Source organism: Equus caballus, chromosome 16 (assembly GCF_041296265.1).
Source record: "Equus caballus isolate H_3958 breed thoroughbred chromosome 16, TB-T2T, whole genome shotgun sequence".
Taxonomy (NCBI): domain Eukaryota; kingdom Metazoa; phylum Chordata; class Mammalia; order Perissodactyla; family Equidae; genus Equus; species Equus caballus.
Window position 1 is genome coordinate 35351412 of NC_091699.1, and position 20125 is coordinate 35371536.

The 20125-nt window shown below is 40.0% G+C and overlaps 1 protein-coding gene across 50 annotated transcripts in view; it reads left to right on the plus strand.

Moving 5' to 3' along the window:
• Positions 1–19768, plus strand: part of MAGI1 (membrane associated guanylate kinase, WW and PDZ domain containing 1) — a 597491-nt gene extending 577723 nt beyond the window's left edge. For 10 of the 50 annotated variants that reach the window (XM_070238656.1, XM_023621184.2, XM_023621191.2 and 7 more), the window contains 6 exons: positions 884–1087; positions 8628–8721; positions 8855–8915; positions 9873–10016; positions 11983–12121; positions 16173–19768. In XM_070238656.1, coding sequence (XP_070094757.1) covers positions 884–1087; positions 8628–8721; positions 8855–8915; positions 9873–10016; positions 11983–12121; positions 16173–16927 — 1397 coding nt within the window. In that variant the 3' untranslated portion in view covers positions 16928–19768. Of the gene's footprint in view, positions 1–883; positions 1088–8627; positions 8722–8854; positions 8916–9872; positions 10017–11982; positions 12122–14152; positions 14242–16172 lie in introns of all 50 variants that reach the window. The other 40 variants (XM_070238659.1, XM_070238661.1, XM_023621187.2 and 37 more) reach the window with 11 other exon arrangements.
• Positions 19769–20125: the final 357 nt, after the last annotated feature.

Genomic DNA, 20125 nt, shown 5'->3' on the forward strand with positions numbered 1-20125 from the left:
GTGTAGTAGCTAATAACGAGAAAGGAAATTATTAAAGGAAAAGGGTTGAAGAATGAATGGAACTTAGCTTTGGATCGCTGTCCTCAGCCAAAGGAGGCACTAGATGTTCATATTCCTTTGAGGGGATTTTTGTAAGGAAAGAGGAGGATTTCTGAGCTAGTGAGCTATTTGGGCCCTGCCCTGAAAACACATGAAATAGGCTGATTGAGCGAAGGTCGTAAAAGGAAAAATAGGTGTCAAAGTTGGTGCTTTCTTGACTCGTCTCTTGTAATTGTGCCCTTTTTCTAAAGCTTCCATCATTCGGGATAGAAGGCAGAAAGTCTAAGTGTTTGTCCATTAGGTGTTTTCAGATTGAATTTTTGGTGCTACAGAGTCTCATGCCTCACCAGACACCCAGTGATTATTTTTCTAAATGGAGAAAGAACAAAACATTGGCAGAAGCTTAAATAACAGCTGGCAAAAAATGAAGTGACATGAACACAAAATGCATAAAAGCATCCATCCCAGCTCTGGAGTTCACATTTGCAGTCCCAAAGTAAGCCAACGGCGAGTTATTTTTGGGCTCTTGAGAATCTTTGAAGTTGCTAAATATCCCAAATTTTGTAATTGATTTAAGGCAGGAAGCTGGGGTTTTCCTTTCATTTTGAATCAGGAAAGGACTGCAGCAATGAGCTATCATTTCAGGGCAGTAGCTTCTTACACAGACGCCCTGAATATTGCCAATGTTTTGACCATCGGCGCAGAGCCCTCCTTTAATAACATTTGCTTAATGCTTTAATTAATTAACACTTAACCTTCTCTTTCCCTTTTCAACCCTTTTTCTCCTCCCTTCACTATATTCCCACGTAACTTAAAAAAAAAAAATTAAAACTCAATATCAAAGCAGGCAATGCATGTGTGGCTATGCCTCACAAAATAGGTCGGATTATTGAGGGGAGCCCTGCTGACCGATGTGGCAAGCTGAAAGTAGGAGACCGGATCTTGGCAGTAAATGGATGTTCCATCACCAACAAGTCCCATTCAGACATTGTCAACCTAATCAAGGAAGCGGGAAACACAGTTACCCTCCGCATCATTCCTGGGGATGGTAAAGTATATCTATTGTGTCTCTCTCTATCTCTGTCTCTTTCTATATCTTTCTCTCTGTCTGTCTCTCTCTTTATAATTAGTGTTCATGTAATTGATTAGTGTTGATTTAGAGGCAGCCTTATTCATCCCTAACTGAACATACCCATCCAACAAATGTGAGCTCTTGTTACTAAACCTTACCTCACCCTCTTTACTTAATCCTCTAGCCCAGTGACCCTGTCTTGTGGCAGAAAGAAACATTTCAGAAAATCTTCCACTTTCCCCAATTCATTTTGGTTTTGGTGCCCTCATCTTTAAAACAATAAAATAGTTTGAATATAGGTGGTAAAGATCCCCTGATGTTCTGTCTGGAAATCACTAATGATTTTTTTAAACAATCCCTAAAATTTAACTGTATAACATGGTGACATCATAAAACCTACGTGATGACAACATAGAGCCAGTACTATGTCTTTTTAGCATAAATGACTGTATCAAGTTTTTTTATTTACTGGGAGAGTTGTAGGGTTTGTCCCTAATCTTTGCATGTGGGTGAAGAAAGAATTAAATCTCTGTATTTTTGATAGGTTTATATCTACATTAAACTAGTCGTATTCTGGTTTGTTTGGTTAAATTCAGATATTTGGTTCTTTTACACCAGTGGTGATTCTGACCTGCAGGGGACATTTGGCATTGTCTGGAGTGAATGCTAATGGCATCTAGTGAGTAGAGGCCAGGGATGCTTCTAAACATCCTGCAGTACACAGGACAGCCCTTCACAATAAAAAGTTAGACGGCAAAAAATATCGATACTCATCGTATTGTTCATGTTTAATACAAACGAAGTTGATACCCTGATGTCACTAAATATAGATTCCTCAGAGAATTAAGTCCTGGATATTGACTCTCTTCTCTTCTAGGCAGACTTTGCCCTTGGGTGGAAAGTGATACAGACACTTATCCCAAAATGTTTCAGTGTCTTTTTTTCATTCTTGCTATGTATGTAATAAAATAAAATATATATTCTAAAAGTCAGTATTTTTCAGTAGGAAAATGTGGTTTGTGGAGATGGTGTGATAAAAATTCTATGCCATTGATCTGTAAAATACGAAAATCAGAAATTTTATCTGAAAGTAATTCATCAAATGAATATTTGTATATACTAACTGTTAGAAAGTGAGCCTTATTCGTTGAAAGTATGAGTGGTGTCAGCTGTGCCTTTCAGAAAAAGTAAGTCCAAAACCAAACAATAAATATTTGAAAATTGTTGGTTCCAAGAACGGAGAACTTTCTCGACACCAGAAATACTCCATACCAAATGTGGAGGGGAAAATAGCTGCTTGAATGATAGTCTACTCCAGCCTGCCTCCAATGCACGGTTAGTAATTTACCATCTGGTCTGGAGTCCATTCCACCAGTTCACCACTCCGGAAAGCTATTACAGTTTAGGAAAGTGTTCACAAGGTGATAGAACATAGGTTCCTAATGGAAAAGATGAAAGAAGCCAGAAAAATTAAGTGAGAAATGGTTGAGAGAGCCAAATGTAGTATATAAATTTAGACACATTTATCTACATGCCATGGAGAGATTTCAAAAAACTAACCCAACAGAACTGGATGTAGGAATTGGCTTGCTGGATCTATATTGGTCAGTCTTAATGTGGGAATAAGAAATAAAAGGAAGAAAGGAAAGAAAGCAGTTCTTGAGGGAGGGGCTTAGAAAAGAGTCTGAAATCACGAAAGACATAAATATGAAGAAGCGACTTATACTACTGTGCATGTACTAGGTGTTGACTTAATTTAAGGAAGTAGAAAATATTTTTGGAAAACCTGAACGCCAAAAAATGTAATGCAAGGTGGATTACCCAATAACAGTTGTCAATAAAAAGACACTTTTTGAACTTCACTACTTCATAAATATAAAAGTCAAATAGACATATCACACACAATCTTGGTTGGAAGAAAGTGAACATTAAAGTTGGTACAGCGTAGTTAAGGATTGATGTGCTGCTGAGGATGTGATTTTATCCCAAGGTATTTCAGGAATTCATTGCCATGATAATAAAACTCTTCATCAGTTACTTTGTAATTTTTGAAGGCCAGGTGAAGGGAATGAAGTCCGGCAGAGGGTGGATTTGTGATGCTCATCTTTTAAATGGAGCCAAAAATTGCCGTCTTGAAAATTAGAGTTGAGGCAGGAGAGTTAGATTTCTAGAGAGATGCTGGAGGGATCCAGGAGGATTTTGCCAACAGATAGAAGACAGAGTGACCATTACAATTTGAAAAAGAGAAAATCATGCTAGATCCACTTGCTCTCTCTGAAAGCATGTTGGACATGACAGATTGTAGGGTAAAAGGGAGGTGCTCTCTCTGTGTTAGGGACCTCTGGTCTCCTTCGGATTTTTTTCTCTAATGTTTAATTCAGCAAGTAGCCCAAAGACACTTTGTTACGTGGTCCTCACAAAGAGACTGAAGTTCTTAATAAGAATGGTTTCTAAGCTCTTAAATCCATCTTGTCTAGAGTACTGTTCTCAGAAATTCTAGGAGGCACTGATTCAGGAAGATACTCTCTTGGTTGGGCAGTGCTTGGAATCCCAGTCTGAATCCACTGTTTTATCTAGTTTGTGCTGCCTAATTCTTCTTCTTTTTTTTTTTTTTTTAAGATTGGCACCTGAGCTAACATCTATTGCCAATCTTATTTTCTTTTTTCCTCAAAGCCCCCCGGTACACAGTTGTATATTCTAGTTGTGAGCACCCCTGGTTGTGCTATGTGGGATGCTGCCTCAGCATGGCCTGATGAGTGGTGCCATGTCCGCACCTGGGATCCGAACCGGCAAAACCCTGGGCCGCTGAAGTGGAGCACGCGAACCCAACCACTCGGCCATGGGGCCGGCCCCCTACGCTGCCTAATTCTTTTTTCTTGTCATCGGTCACCTCATTCTTTCTCCATCTTCACTTATCTTGATCTATAGTTTCCCTCACTCCACGTCTCCCATTTCGCTCTTTCTCTGCCAAACCCCTTCAACAAAAGCTCCAAAATAGGACTCTCCTTTATTTGGCATTATTGTGTTGTTTGAAAGCCTACCTTCCCAGATCTTGGACAGGACTGGATCAAGGGAGTCTTCAGCATCTTGGTTTTTACCATTTTTTGGACCAGGGTGGGAGGTAAAGTGAGGGCAGAACCTCTTCTCCTATGAGATATAGGCAAAGGATAGTAAATATATAATGGCAGCACAGAAAGGTCCAGAGAATAGCTGAACATATTAAATTTGAACTTGAAATTTTACAAGTCACATCACACATGCTGCCTATCACCTGTGTTGTATAGAAATACCCTGTGAAGTCTGGGCAGGAGGGAGACTTGAATCAGATGGGGCAGACCCTGACTGAGCCAGGCTAACAAGGAACCATGAAATTGAATCAAGTTCAAGATAATGAAAATATTTATGAACTTAAAAATGTATTATTTAAATTATGGTCTTAAATTTGTACCTCACATTTCTGAATCGAAGCATTTGCTTGTGTGGGAGGTAGGGCTTGGCAACACAGACGTTGCTATTTCCTTGGCCAAGGCATAGAATAGTACAAATTTAAGTTTCTTAATCTAAGGCTCTGTGGATGTAATAGCATATATTCGGGCAAAAGGAACAAGGTTTCAACCATACACATTTAAAACATCTCCCCAAACTTGTCAAATATTTATGGGATTCAAATTTCCAAACGCCTCCTTCAGGTATTTATTACATATGTGTTTAGGTGTTAAAATATTTATGAGAGGAATGATTGTATCCTTTGTTGATTTGCTTGGCTTTGTAGTGTGGATTCTGTAAGGGAGGCTAAGGATATTAACATGGACGCAAGGTTAGAATTGTAATCACTTGTCACGGAGATATGTTGAAACCCAAGATAGAAGCTCCTGTCAGAAGTTAGTGCCCTGATTTAGCACAGCACTGTGACAGCGCCTTGAGAGCTGGGCTGTGCTTTTCTTGATACACGATTGCTATGGAAAGTGTAGTCCTATCCGTGTTCATTCCTCTGGGGGAGCTAAAATAGGTGTAAGCACTGTTTAATAAAGGATGTAGGGCACTTTCTGGAATTTATCATAGAAACAGCCAATCTCTCCATCTGCCTTTGAGTTTTAAAAGTCAAATACGTTGATATCCATTCATAATACCACTGCTGGATTATGCTCTTTACATCCGGCCCTTCTTCTTGTTTTTTCTGTCATATGGGGCAAATTTTGCTTTGAGATAGAGCTATAAATTTGTAATAATGGGCTCCATGTCTGTATTTTAAAAAATTAGAACTTCAGCACATACAGTGAAAGCAGGGTATTTTGTATTTTAGTTAATCTGTGACAGTGCTTAGTGAAGTTGGTGGTATTTGTGCAGTAAAATAAAAGCACTGCTTATTTGAAAGGAACATACCAATTAGATATGATTCCTTGATACCGACACATAATTCCCTTGTAAACAGGGTAAGACTAAAAGTTAATTGTTAAGCAGGCGCTGAGTTTAATTCCCAGTGCCTCTACTTACTCTCCGGATGGCTTGGGACGTGTTACTTAGCTTTTCTAAGCCTCAGTGTCTCCATCTGTAAAATGGGGGTAATAATTCCACTTATTTCACTGAGTTGTAAGAATTAAATGAAACAGTGCATGTGGTAGTGCACTTAGCAAAGTGTTTGGCATGTCATGAATGATCAAGAAATGGTGGTTGTTCATAGATTAAGGAAAACAATGAAAGGAGGAAAGTTCAGGGACCTGAAATAGGGTATTTTCATGTTACATGTTCATTTTTAAAATGCTTAAAGTTAAGCTTCAACTCAAAACAGATTTACATATAAATATGTGAAAAATAGCAAGTGAAGAGTAGGAGGGAAATTAATAAAAGAATTCTATTTCTATGTGTATTGGTGATTACCTGTCATATCAAATCATGAAAGCAGCAGAAATATAAAAATTGTTTGAAAATGGAATCTGATCTTCCTAGAAAACTCTGGCTACCAAAAACACACAAGAACACTCAAGGAGGGGAAACTCTGCCCAGTTAAGTCATTACAATCACTTTAATTACAAAGAAACGTTCTTTTTGGTATCCTGATTATGATTTCCCCATGGCCCAAACAGTCTTGTGATTTCCCAGAGCCATCTCCATAAAATTAATTACATTGAACAATCTGAAGTTTTTTTAAAGGACCAATACATGGGTTTAGGAAACTTCTGGCAAATCATAATGACAGGCTGTGCAGTCTCTAAGCCCTTTGTGCTGACACAGTGGGCATACTTTATGAAATATCACTTAAATTTATCGCCTTGGTTGTGCCAGTTAACTGCAATCATAAAAATGTACTAATAATATGCTTTTAATATTGTGATAAAAATAGTACATGCTACCAATAAAAAATATGCTAATCATTTTTGAGCAGTTCTTATGTGCCAGGTGCAATCCCAAACACTGTCCTCTCAGAGAATCTTTGCACCCATTTTGTTAGATACTGCTTATCTGCCACATGCAGAGGAAGAAACTGAGGCATAGAAAGTTTAAAGTAACTTTGCTTAAATCCCAGCCAGTAAATTGCAGAGCCTAGAATGCAAAGCCAGATGGTCTGACTCAAGAATATGACCTCGCAACCACCTATCTTGAGAAGCACCAGGTCCCCTGCTTGGAGGGTCACAAGGCCTATTGGCATAGTCAAGGCTCTGAGGAGTCCAGGGGAAAAACAAAACACACACACTCACAAACATTTCCTTCTGTTTCACCTATTATTTCTCACCCTTCATTGACCACAGGTTCCTTTTCCCTCAGAATCTGTAGAAACATTTGGTAAAACAGATTGTGGGAAACGTGGTCCTAAAGCAGGAATTGGATTCACATTACAGTTCACTTGATCTAGTTACGTTTTCTAATTAATCTTGTGCCTTAGCTATAAGAACCATGGGCTTTATTGCTGGCATATAGACTGTTAAAATCATATTTCAACTTTCTCATTTTGCAAAGTTTCAATAACTTAGACAAGTTCCAACAGTAATAAAATGCACGAGTAGTAGCAAGGGCCGTGGTGCAGTCAATCTGTGTTAAGTGCTCTCTCTAGGTCAGGTACTACGCTAGACGTTTCCTACACTTTTATCCAAGAGAAGGGAATTCCTGTCACCATCCCCTCCTATCAGATGAGGAAATGAGGCAGGGGAAGAGGGATTTGAACCCCGGTCTGAATCTCAGGCCCATGCTTTTAAGAGCTATGTGTAATGAAATTAAAATAAAAGGAAGCCCGACCCAAGCTAAGTGATATCCTTAGGAAATTAAAGTGGAAGATACACTACAAGTAACTGAAATTTGTGGGATGTCTTATCACCCTGGACTGCCCTGGACAGAGATGGATTCCAGGTATCCCAGTTAGGAACACTTAACATTTTTTCCCATAGAAACTCTGTTATACGTAGTGGGTAGATACATGTATTCAACAAACATTAGAATGCCTACTGTGAACCATAGGACTCCTAGAAACTTCTAGACTTCATAGCACACTATGAATTAAATGAGCATTTATAGGCTAATCTTAGAACCTAACCACATTTAGCATTTTCATGATTAGAAAATTTATGCCAGGTTTCAAACAGTCAACCTAAAAATAAATATTAAAAGGGCAACTTGCTCATAGTTGCTTGCTATCTGCCTTGATCTTGATGGAGAGATAATTAATAAAAGAACATAAAACCATTACTATATGAATGATTAAATTTTAATATATGCATGTTGGTGTGCAGTCTATGGGCATGCTCATGAGTATTTTCAAATTCTAGATCTCCAAACTACTAGAGATTAATGAAGTTGCTTATGAATGTGGTTAGTGGGGAAGAAAGTCAATTTACATAAGAATATAATCATATTCATTACATTAGGGTGGCTTCACGATTTATACAACTTATATTTACAAACTCTGACTCTAGCTAATGCAAGTTTTAAAATTAATTTTTCATGAGTGATACTAGAAGAGACCTGTCAAGAATTCCACATTTTTGATTGTGCTTCTTTAAAAGCAATGGGGAAGAAAGTAGATGGTGTGTGTATATTTAACAAGATGTTAGCACACTTCTGATTTTAATATTCACATGAGGAAATCAAGCAGACTCACGAAATATTGCTGATAAATTGCGGGAACGTTAGCAGAGACATTTATTATCAGCCTATAAAATTCTGAGTAGTAGTACTGGTGTGGTGCAGTGTTTGGAAGGGACTCCTGTTTCTAAGTGGCGGGGGAGGAGTGAGAGACATCTACCTTGGCTACAAGTTTAGAGTGGCATTTTCTTAGACAAACTCTATTTCATTTGTGGGGATGTCTCGTTGGGAGGAGGGTTATGGAGATACATGGCTCACATCATAGAAGATCTTAGAATGGTTCTTTAGACTCTTAATTGTTTAGAAATTCAAGTCAGAACTGCCTGAAACGGTGACAGGGAAGCCAGACTTGTCATTCAAATTTGGGACTTTGGCATACCTCCTAGTTTGATGATGTCTTCTCTGGGGCCCTCATTTCATTATGCTCTGTCTCACCCTGCAGAGTCTTCGAATGCCACTTTGCTGACCAATGCGGAGAAGATTGCCACCATCACCACCACACACACCCCTTCTCAGCAGGGGCCCCAGGAGACCAGGTCAGACATGGCTTTGGTTTTTTTTTGTTAACTTAAAGGGAAAAAGGTGACTCCTGGCATGACGATACTCATCCTTGATTCTGTCTGAGTTTCTCCTGGGTTGCTCTTACAGTAACTTCTCTTGCTTTGGCAGGAGTACCACCAAACCAAAGCCGGAATCTCAGTTTGAGTTCAAAGCACCCCAGGCAACACAGGTGAGGACCATTTCTCTTTTCTCTCTGTTTGCTTTTGTACATTTCCTTCCAACTTTCTGAAGCTATTTTACAAGATAGCTTTTATACAGTACACTCAATTAAAATAAATAACCTTTTGTGAGGGAATATACTAAATACGTACTCACATTTGGTTGTCTAGGAAATGACATTTTATTTTTGCTACCTTTGAAGAATATTCCTAGATATCCTTTTCTAGGGGGAAAAACAAACAAAATAAAAAGCCATCATTGTCTCAAGGTTTGGTGATCAGAGACGGAACAAAACAGCTAACATCTACTCATGGTATTCATAAACGTATTTATGCCAGGAAAATGTCTTTTTGTTAAGGTGTTTCTCAGACTTGAATTTCAGGTGAGACACGTAGAGCTGAGTACCTGTCCCGCAGAGTAGTAATAGAGGGTGCGCAAATAATAGCAGGTGAAGCAAATTTGGGAAATGTTGGATGGTGTGAAGTTACATAGGTTCATTTTATACTGGCCTTCTCAGAGCCCTCAGTAATCCATTCATGATTCTACTCACCTCTACTCTATGAACCACTCCCCAGATGTGTGGAGATTGTTGCTGATATCCAAATGATGGGCACTGCTGGCGTTTTCTGGGGGTAGGGCAGGGAAGCTGAACATCCAGCAATGTGCAGGATGGTATCCTGTAATGAAGAATTTTCCTGCTGCAAATACTAATTGCAGCCTCACTGATTAAATTTTAGTATATGCATGTTGGTGTGCAGTCTGTAGGCACACTCATGAATGTTTTCAAATTCTGGATCTCCAAACTTCTAAGGTTAATGAATATTAATAAACAATTGAGAATCACTAAGAGGGGGATACTGTGTCTTTTTGTCAAATCAGCATAATAGAGAATGTTTGGGAAAAGATGGAGAGAAATCGTGTGGCTATAAGCTCTCCCAGAATGATTGCATTTAATTTCTTTCAATAGGAGCAAGATTTTTACACTGTGGAACTGGAAAGAGGAGCCAAGGGATTTGGCTTCAGTCTTCGAGGGGGCCGAGAGTATAACATGGACCTCTATGTTCTGCGCTTAGCAGAGGATGGTCCTGCAGAAAGGTGTGGAAAGATGAGGGTAAGTAGGAAGAGGAGTCTGGAATAGATGTAAATAAATTGTCTGCAGTGACTTTTTGACATTAAATGGCTGTAACCGTCATGTTCATGAGAATAGCATTTTCTACAGCTTCAGGGTGCCCTAAATGCATGCCTCCCACCGTAGCATAAAGTTCTCCCTAAAGCATAGTTATCTGTAGCTGCGAAGGTTAGGTGAGACCTTCCAACTCTTTGGGGTTAAATGAAGGATTAAAATTACTTATAAATTTATTAAAGTAGGTATTTTCTGAATCCCCTTTTCATAGTTCTTGTACATCATCTCCTGAGGCAGGCACATCACTTCATAGGAATTCCTGGGTGTATCAGGATGCTTAGAGAGCAGGAAAGCTGTGTAGTTCTGTAGGTTCTGGGCGGTGAACGCCATTCAGTCTCTAGCTAGTCGCCAGTCATTACCCTGCTCTCAGGAGCGAGTCAGCTCTGCCTCAGCAGAGGGCCAGCTACTCCATGGCGTGCGTATTCAAGGTGGCTCTGTAGTAGCCAAAGCTGCAAATTTTAAATATACAAACAGCAAAAGTCCATTCTGCTCTGTTTAGGTATCTGTTACTGTGTACAAATGTGTTGCTCTCCTGGGCAGATTAGATGATGAAAAAAAGAAAAATCTTCTGCTCATTATAGATAGGTCACATAGATTGAGACGTACACATAGGGAGCAATTTGCAGTGAATTAAAAGAAATCAATATGGTCAGGTCAGGAAAGGAAAAAAGTGAATGAAATTGGTCCAGAGCAGAAAGAGGAAAAAAGTACCAAGTGTGGGGAAGGAACTTAATACTTGTACTTAAGACACAACCTTGACTTTTAAGTTTCTTCAGATTGAATCTTTTAATGAACTTTTTTTAATTGAGAAAGTAGACCATAAATGTGTCTTTACTCACTTAAAATAGTTTCCGATTGAATGAAATACCATTATCATTATAGTTTGTATAGTGCTGTATAGTTCACAGGACACATTGACATGTATTATCCGATTTGACCCCCTCAGCTTGGTAAACATGGGTAGTTATCATCCCCTTCTACAGATGAGGATGTGAACTCCAAGAACTTAGAAGACTTGAACAAGATCACTTAGCTAACAAGTGATAGGACTTACATTCAAGACCTTAGACTCCAAAGCCAGTGCTTTTCCTTTTCTGCCTTCTAGAAGATAAGCTCCTTGAGAGCAAGGATCTGACGTGTCTTGTTTACTCCTTAATCTCCAGTGCCTAGAATAGTAGCTGACACACAGGAAATGCTGCAGTCAGCTTATCAGCTGGGATCGTGGTGTCATCTGAAGGCTCACCTGGGGAAGGATTTGCTTCTAAGCTCACACACAGTGTTGTTGGCAGGATTCAGTGCCTCTTGGGCTGTTGGCCCAGGCCCGCCCTCATTTCCTATCATGAACTCTGTAGGGCAGCTCACAAGCATGCTTCAGAGTGAATAGGTGAGAGAACAAAAGAGGGCAAGTAAGACAGAAGCCAAAATTATTGTGTAACCTTATCTTTGAACTGACTTCTCATCACATTTGCCATATTCTGTTTATGAGAAGCAAGTCACTAATTTCAGCCCACATTCAAAAGGGAAGGTGATTAGACAGGATGTAAGCACAAGGAGGTAGGGCTCATGGGGGCCATCCTGAAAGCTGCCTACCACATCCTCCTTCCCTCCACAATTAATATTCCCCATACTGCTGGATTTTTTTCCTTAGCTTATACTAGCTAGCATGTATGTATTTTTCTGATTTACTTGTCTTTCTTCCATTAGAATGTCATCTCCATGAGGGGAGAGGGCTTTGTTTTTTTCTCTGCGGCATCTTAAGCAATAGATTTTCTGGAAGATGCTCAATAAATATTTGGTGAATCAATAAATGAAAGAATTTTAAATCATAAAGCACCGCAATGGCTGGTGAAACCCTTTTGTGATCTTCTCACTTTGGTCTCTCTTGCTTTGGCAGATTGGTGATGAAATTTTAGAGATCAATGGGGAGACCACCAAAAACATGAAGCATTCTCGGGCTATAGAACTGATTAAGAATGGTGGCCGCAGGGTGCGTCTGTTTCTGAAGCGAGGAGATGGCTCGGTACCAGAATATGGTGGGTCAAACTATGAAAACATTCCTTCCTTCCCTGGCATGACTCCATGACTTTGTCTCCAGAACTGCAGCAGGAAAGTCTTTTTGTTTCCCCTATTCACCAGTGTCTTACCAGCCTCTCGCACCATATGATTATTTGCCTCGCTTGTTCTGAAATCTCTACACATTTCATCCTTTTGCTTGCTTACGTGGACTGGGGCATGGCTAAGACGAGATCTTTATAGCCCCCTTTCTGATAATCAGAGAGAACATTTTGTCTAGTCCGACCAAGAGCGAAGGAATGTTTGTTTGAACTGTGCCAAACTGTTTCTCAGATCCACTTGTTAGCACAAAATGACTATACTCCTTTTAAGAAGCAGGAAAGCAGGTTTCCTGAGTGATATATTGAGGCACAATTCTTTTGCTTTCTTTTTTGGTTACTTGATGTCTTTATTTAAGAGGCGTGAGCTTTTGAGATGATTTGGGGGCCTTGCTCACCTGCTTTACACTGTATACAATACTTCTGCATCCCGTCACTGGTCGCTCCCCCAAATCAGACCACCTGAGCCCACTACTATAAAACAAACAAAACTGTTGATTATTAGCCATATGTTTTTAAATGATAAAGGATGAACTAGATTCCCAGTGCTCATCATGAGGGAAGCATGTTACTTTACCTTTCCTATGGGGAAAGCCAGGTTATACATAGACTTCCTTTGTCATACCTATGGACGTGATTTGAGTAAACAGCAATGATCTTTACCTAGCTTAGTGTTCTGATGGCAAAATATTGTATATTATAATAATGATGTCCTATTTATTTGAGAATTCTTGTTTAAAATTAAAATTTTAAAAAAAGCTATGCCCTAGATGTAGGGCTTTTCTTCCCAACCAAAGGTCTACAAAAGTTTCTATAGAAACTGTGATTGAATGGTCCCCATATACGTTGGTCCCCTTTATTAGGGATTTATCTGTTATCACCCTCTTTTTTGAAAGTCATTCTGCACAAATCCAGTTGCATTTTGGATTTGACGAGATTCTTAATTCAGATGCAGCTGAAGGAGAAAGATAACTCCTTTGAAGGACAGCCTTCCCAGGTGTTGGACATTCATACAGGTGCAAAATATGAGGGGCCCAAGGTGGGGGGTGGGTGGGTATCAGATGAGGCCCCTTAAGACATGACCAACCACAGGGAGGTGTTTTGACTACATTAATATGTTGCAGCTGTGCACTGTACTAAACCTCTGATAGGTGTATCGATGCCACTGAAACTGTGTAACATTGTCTCCCTTTTCTGTCTTCCCTATGCTTCTGTCGGATGTGATATTTCATTTGAGAGTCATCGTCAGTAACCTGTGTACCTTCTCAAAACCTATGTCTGTTGCACTGAGGATGAAAATCCAACACTAACAAATGTTCTTTGGGCTAAAAATAAAGATCATTTAAATACTTGGTTTTCCAAGAAGGTTTGAACATGCCAGAGTTGTGCTGCTGTAATGTCTCCATGTGTCATTTGGACTAAATCTCTCTAATTCTATTGATTAGAGTCACAAATGGGTTATAATATGTTAAGTTCCAATATTTTTCTTACTTGATTGGAACCTGCTTCTCTGTGAGGCTATTTTTGTAATGAGTTTTTTGTACTTAATTTAACTGCCACGGTCTTCGGGGGGGGGGTGCGGGGAGGGAGGGAGGGAACTTTGTTCTTTTGTTGTTTATTGTTAATGCTCTCCTATGCCAGCCTGTCATTGTTCCAGTTGTTTGAAAAAAAAAAAAAAGAAAGATAAAAGGATGCATCCATTGTCTGGGTTCTCGAGTCACCTTCTATGGCTGTCTGAAACGTCACTCTTCTGATTGCGGTCTCTGCAGCCTTATTTGAGTGTTGCCTTAGACTGTCTGACTGGACAAATAAACTCTCTTTGCCCTATGTTAACAAATGCAGATTTTTTTTTCTTTCCTCGTTGTTATAGGGAATCTAAACGTTCAACTTTTTCTCTTTCTCTCTTTCTCTTTCTCTCTGACTGTTCTTGGTGCTGGGCCCTCCCTTCTACAGCGATGATACCTCCTAATATCGCTGCATGTATGAGAAATGAAAAGCTCGGGGAGGCTTGCTTCTACCTTATGGGCCATAATCAAACTACGGTTTGTAGCTCAATCAATACTAGGTGTTTCTGTGCTGTGGCCTAATTTCCTCATTGCTTCTGCTTAGCTCTATTTTGATATGTTTGGCAATTCATTCTGAGCACCCTGCGTTCTTTGAATTGTAAGTACACTGCTGACCCTGTTGAAGTCTTGCTGTCCCTTATCTTAAAAGTAGGTGTAAGACACCCCCGGGTTAGACTTATGATAGTGATCTAAGTACCTTCTTTCACCCGAATCTTAAGAAGACCTTGTAAGAACCTGTTTGTGTTAATTTTAGTAGCCAGCATTCAGAAAGAATAAAGCTCTTATCACAGAGCTCTCACCCAGGCAGATAGGGCTTGGCTAGCCAGGAAGATGAGGTTTACTGCTGGACCCTTATCTCTTGGCAAACCACAGCACAGGCCACACCCTGTCCACAGCCTGTTTTTGTAAGTAAAGTTTTATTAGCACATAGCCACGCCCATTTCTTTTCTGTGTTGTCTAAGGCTGCATTTACACTACAGTGGCAGAGTTGAGCAGTTGTAACAAACTGTGTGATCCTTAAAGCCAAAAATATTTACTCTTTGGCCTTTTACAGAAAAAGTTTGCCGACCCCTGCTCTGGGCTATATTCCTGCTTTAGTTAAACCCACCCAAGGTTTTGGGAGATCATTCATGAAACAGATTAATTGCTTAATGTTGATTTTGTTGCCCCATGAAAGATCCTTAAAGAGCACCCACTTCACACCTCCTTCACGCTGTGACTGTCACCCTGTTTTGTGCTCCACGCTGCAGCACGTCATTTCAGGTGCCTTGCCTGCAATGGTATAAAGTGTATGACTTGTTGGCATCCCTGTTTTGAAAAGAGCTTTCGTAAATTCAAGATGCTACATAAACATTTTCAGTGTCATTTCAAATAGTTTAATAATAAATAGGAGCCCAAAAAGCTGCCTTGCTTTTAAATCTGTAGATATCTTGTAAGAAGCAGTCCAGCATCTGCACAGCTCATAGATGTAATTATGGCTGCTTTGTGTAGCATAAAGAAAAGTGCCTCTAAACTTGAAGACTTTATGTGAACCCCATCTAATTGTCAAATGTGTACCTGATAACCTCCCTTCCACTCCCTTTTATCTGTCAGAAGATTCCACATTTTAAAAAGAGCTCCTTAAACTTACACAAAATTAGAAAAAATAGTTGAATTACATGCACAAAGGTAGAGAGAATGTTTCATGGACCCGCACATACATCACATTGGCCAACTACTAAATTATCAACATCTGGCCAACATGTTGCTTCTGTAATCCCCTTTGCCCACCTCTCTGGGTGATTTTTTTTAAATAGAAGTATATTTTGAATAGAGGAAAATGCATAAAGCCTTAGTATACAGTGCAGTGAATTTTTACCATCGTGTACACCCATTTAATCACCATCCAGATCAAGACGTAGACTATTTCCATTCCCCCAGAAAGTTCCCTCATGTTCCTCCAAGTAAATAGACTAGATTATTTTTAAGCAAATCAAAACAAGTATCTTTTAAAGGAAAGAATATTTTTTTTCATGGGGCTGGAGGAGGGGTGGGCCGCAGAGAAGGGTGGGTGGCTGGGAAAAGAAAAACAAGGGGTAGTTAAGGCGAGGAAGTTTTGATACTTCTAGACAGACTATTTGTGTTGTGTCCTTAAAGACTAAAGTAAGTCATGACTGATGTTATAAGTTCTTTAATGATCCATGTCTTGAGTATAGAGAACAGTAGGCTAGATCCTGAAAGCCACAAACACTAGTTTTTAACCCTAACTAGTTGCGGTTATACTTAACCAAGATTCAGTTGGCTTTGATTCTGACTGCTTTTAACAGTTGTGTGTGTGTTGTGACTAATGAGATCTCAGGTGTGGGAGTGGGGACAGGAGCTGAAGGTCCTTTGTACCAAACTGTTGCTCTCATTTATTTTCCCCGCAGACCCCAGCAGCGACCGGAACGGCCCCCCCGCCGGTCCACAAGGTGTTCCGGAAGTGAGGGCCGGGCCATCCGACCGCCGACAGCATCCATCATTGGAGTCCAGTTATCCACCCGATCTTCACAAATCATCACAACATGGGGAAAAGCGGGCACACGTGAAAGATCCAAAAAGCAGCAGAGAGTATAACAGACAACCCAATGAACATCACACATGGAATGGAACTTCTAGAAAACCCGACAGTGGGGCATGCCGACCCAAGGACCGGGCACTGGAGGGACGAAGAGATGCACAGCCTGAGCGGATGGTGACCAATGGCCCCAAGAGGAGATCTCCAGAGAAGCGGAGGGAAGGCACCCGGAGTGCTGACAATACTTTGGAGAGGAGGGAGAAGCATGAGAAGAGAAGAGAGATTTCTCCTGAGAGGAGGCGAGAGCGGTCACCGACCCGCAGAAGAGACAGCTCTCCCAGCCGTCGGAGGAGGTCTCTCGAAAGACTCTTGGATCAGAGAAGGTCTCCAGAGCGAAGGAGAGGGAGCTCGCCTGAAAGGAGAGCAAAATCAACTGACCGGAGGCGAGCAAGGTCCCCCGAGCGGAGGCGAGAGCGGTCACTTGAGAAAAGGAACAGAGAGGACAAAGTCAGCCACCGAGAAAGGGAAGAGACGAGTCTGAAACAGGATGCCGGCAGAAGTTCCAGACATCCCCCGGAGCAGAGAAGGCGACCTTATAAAGAATGTAGCACCGACCTCAGTATCTGAGACTCTGAATCACATTCCAACCTTTACCGTGTCAAAGGTTCTAAAAGGAAGGTCACAAACTTGAAATAATTTAGTTTCTTACCTAATGAAGCATCTGACACCTGATAATCCTATGAATAGCAACAAACATTTTATGATTTGAAATCTTATAAGAAAAAAATATATATGAAAAGTGTTGTGCCTGATGTATAATATTAAAGAAAGTATTTTTAAATGCATACTTTTTTGGAAATTATTTGCCAAATGCTGCCCCAAAGGGATATAAATTTTGTTTCTACATAAACTGTAGAATTGTCAAGAATTGTTCCCTTTTTGGGGCAATCTTTTTCTCTCCTGGTTAAATGGGGCTGTTGATCATTTTCTCTACGTAAGGGAAATTACTAAGTTTAATTTGATGTAGACTGTTATGTAGTGATGTAGTGCTGTACTGTACTTAGGAGTTTTTCTTAAAAAAGAAAAGGAGCAAAAAGGCAAAAGTTCTATTTGTGAAAGCTGAGGACTCTTTGGGATGGGTTAGGATTGTCAATGATCCTAAAATTAAGCAAACTGTGTGAAGAGACTACTATTGCAAATGAAGGATATTTATAGCTAAACTACACAGCACAAAGCAATGTTAGCTTCTTGAGTTATAGACGGTTTAGAAAATAGTTGGTACTCTCCCTCGTCGCCTAAAGGCGCAGAGGAGAAAGTTGGCCTCCGTTACCCAAATGCAGCCCAAGCACAGTTGGTTAGGTTCATTAGCATCACCAACATCTAATAAGATCTCATTAAGGCAGTGCCATCACAGCTTTGCTCAACTACTAGAAGGAATGGACAACGCGTATCTTCTATGTTATCTTGTCTGATTTGAGACCGAATAGTAGATGGAATGAGGGACAGTGTGCCCAATGTGAGGGAGCCGGAAGAATCCCCAATATGGAAAGTATGTTCCCCCTTGTTAGCATAAGCCCCAGGTTGCCCTTTGCCAAACTGAGGAGGAGGGAATGAGCTGTAGTGGAAGATACCTCTCTATTGATATTTAAAGAAGTGAGGGTTGGGGATGCTTATTCTTAGAAATGCCAATTTCCCTTTGAATCCATAATAAAAGTCTCCATGATGATTGAAGGGGAAAGAAGGATGCAATCCCAGTGGTTCTAGATCTAGTTGGCAAACCTCTGCCCTCATGACCCTGTCCTTTGAGTCTTTGGACAGCAGAACAAAACGGAGTGATTTGTCTTTTTAAAAAGACTCCTTCTTTTGCAATCCCGCAGGAGGTGTGGTTGGGTCGGCTGTAGCCCCGGGATGTGGTTGAAATGGATTACTGCCTAGCTGAGCCAAAACGTTTGCTTGTACCTGTTGGACCACTACAGCAAACCGCTGCTTACAGTGCATTGTGTATTTCTGTAGTACTGTTTTGCATTTTCCATACAGACACAAAACTTTGCAAGTCAATCACTGTTGTTCTCATGGTACTGTTTAAAAAAAAAAAAAGGAAAAAGGAAAAAAAAGCAAACGGAGAAAACCAGCCAATCATTGTGTGTACAGAGTTAAAAATTGTAATTAATAGAGCCTGTTTAAAAAAAAAAAAACAACTGTTGCCTTTTTTTCTTGTATAAAAGAGAATTTATGACAAAAAATTTAGCTGTGAGAAATGTGATATGTGTTTATATTTCTGAATATGGAACAAATTGATTCATTGGGATATATTTTAATGTAAACTAAATCAGGTATGTAAAGCTGTTTTAAAATGGGAGACTATATAAGTGATTCTCTAAAGCTTTAGTTGGTTTGCATATCCTCATTTCCTCCGTGGTGAGCCTGCTAGTGAGTTATTGAGCACTTGTTGGCGTTCTCTGTTCTTCACTCATTTCTTGCAGTGTGCTATGGACTTAATGCTCTTTCTGTATTGATGAAAAGCAGTATGTGGGCCAATCTTTTTATAAAACACTATGCATATATAAATATTACATCGTTCATAGCTTTATTTGACTTATGGGTTTATACATAACATTAGAATGAGTAGCTGTAGTTGTCTGGACATGCACAAAGCAAGTTCCTTTCCTGGAACAGACACAATGTACATTCTATAGCTAAAAAAGGAGGAAGTCTGTGACGGCTATTTTTGTTATTCAAGTTTTCCATACAAAGCATACGTGGAGCTGTAGTAGTAAGGCTGAGAGAGAATACAACTGAATAATGATGTTCTTTTTCATTGATTTCCTAAGAGCCGACTTGGGGATTTTATTCTCACGGCTTCACTGCTAGGAATTGTCTCACTGTTTTTAGCAAAATCTGTGATGTTAAATGATCGATGCTCTCATTGTGGTCCAGAGTTTTAGATAAATGAAATCAAGGTGGATTTTTGGAGTACATCGTGAAGTTAACATCTTGACGTCTTTCTTGTTGTCAGAGAGGATATTTGACATTTTAAAATCTATGTGCTACTCATCTGGGCTTGGCTCAGTCCTTGAAGACTTTTGGTGTGGCAGTTTCATCTGATTGCCACGCATCAGATTTGCTTTGGAAATATTGTACTGTACAGGGACTATGCATTAAGCAGAAAGATAGAGTTTTCTCTGAACTACTGTAACCTTAAATTGGAGACTGATTCTTGTGAGCCTACTTTCCCTAATCCCCCACTTCATGTAAATGTCTTGATGAAAGATGATGGATGAGTATTTTGTATGATTAAATCAAACCATTGAGGAATTCCCCTCCCACCCATTACACAGTTGATGCCTGAAAGAATGTTGGGGGGAGAACTCAACACCCTACTTGTATTTTTTAAGTTTCTTTTGTGAAAGATTTTTTAATGCATTTTTACTGTAAAAATACATGGAAATGTATGCATTCCATAACCACTATTGCTTCTGGGTTGATATCTTTCTTGTCTTCGTGTTGTCTCAAATATATCAGGGTCAAGTAATCAAGTGAGTGTCTGGCTCCCAACTTGATGAAGTATCATACTATTCTGTTGAAAGAGAAGGAATTATGGTTTTTCAGTAGTATAGTGTCTTGTTACTCAAAGTGTGGTCCATGGACCAGCTGGCTCATCACCACTGGGGAGCATATTAGAAATGCAGAGTCTCAGATCCCACCCCTAGACCTACCGAGTCAGAACGTGCATTTAACAAGATCCCCAGCTAATCTGAGTGCACATGAAAGTTTGAGCTGCATGCATGGGATGAAACCCTGGTAATAAAGCAAAACCTACCAAGC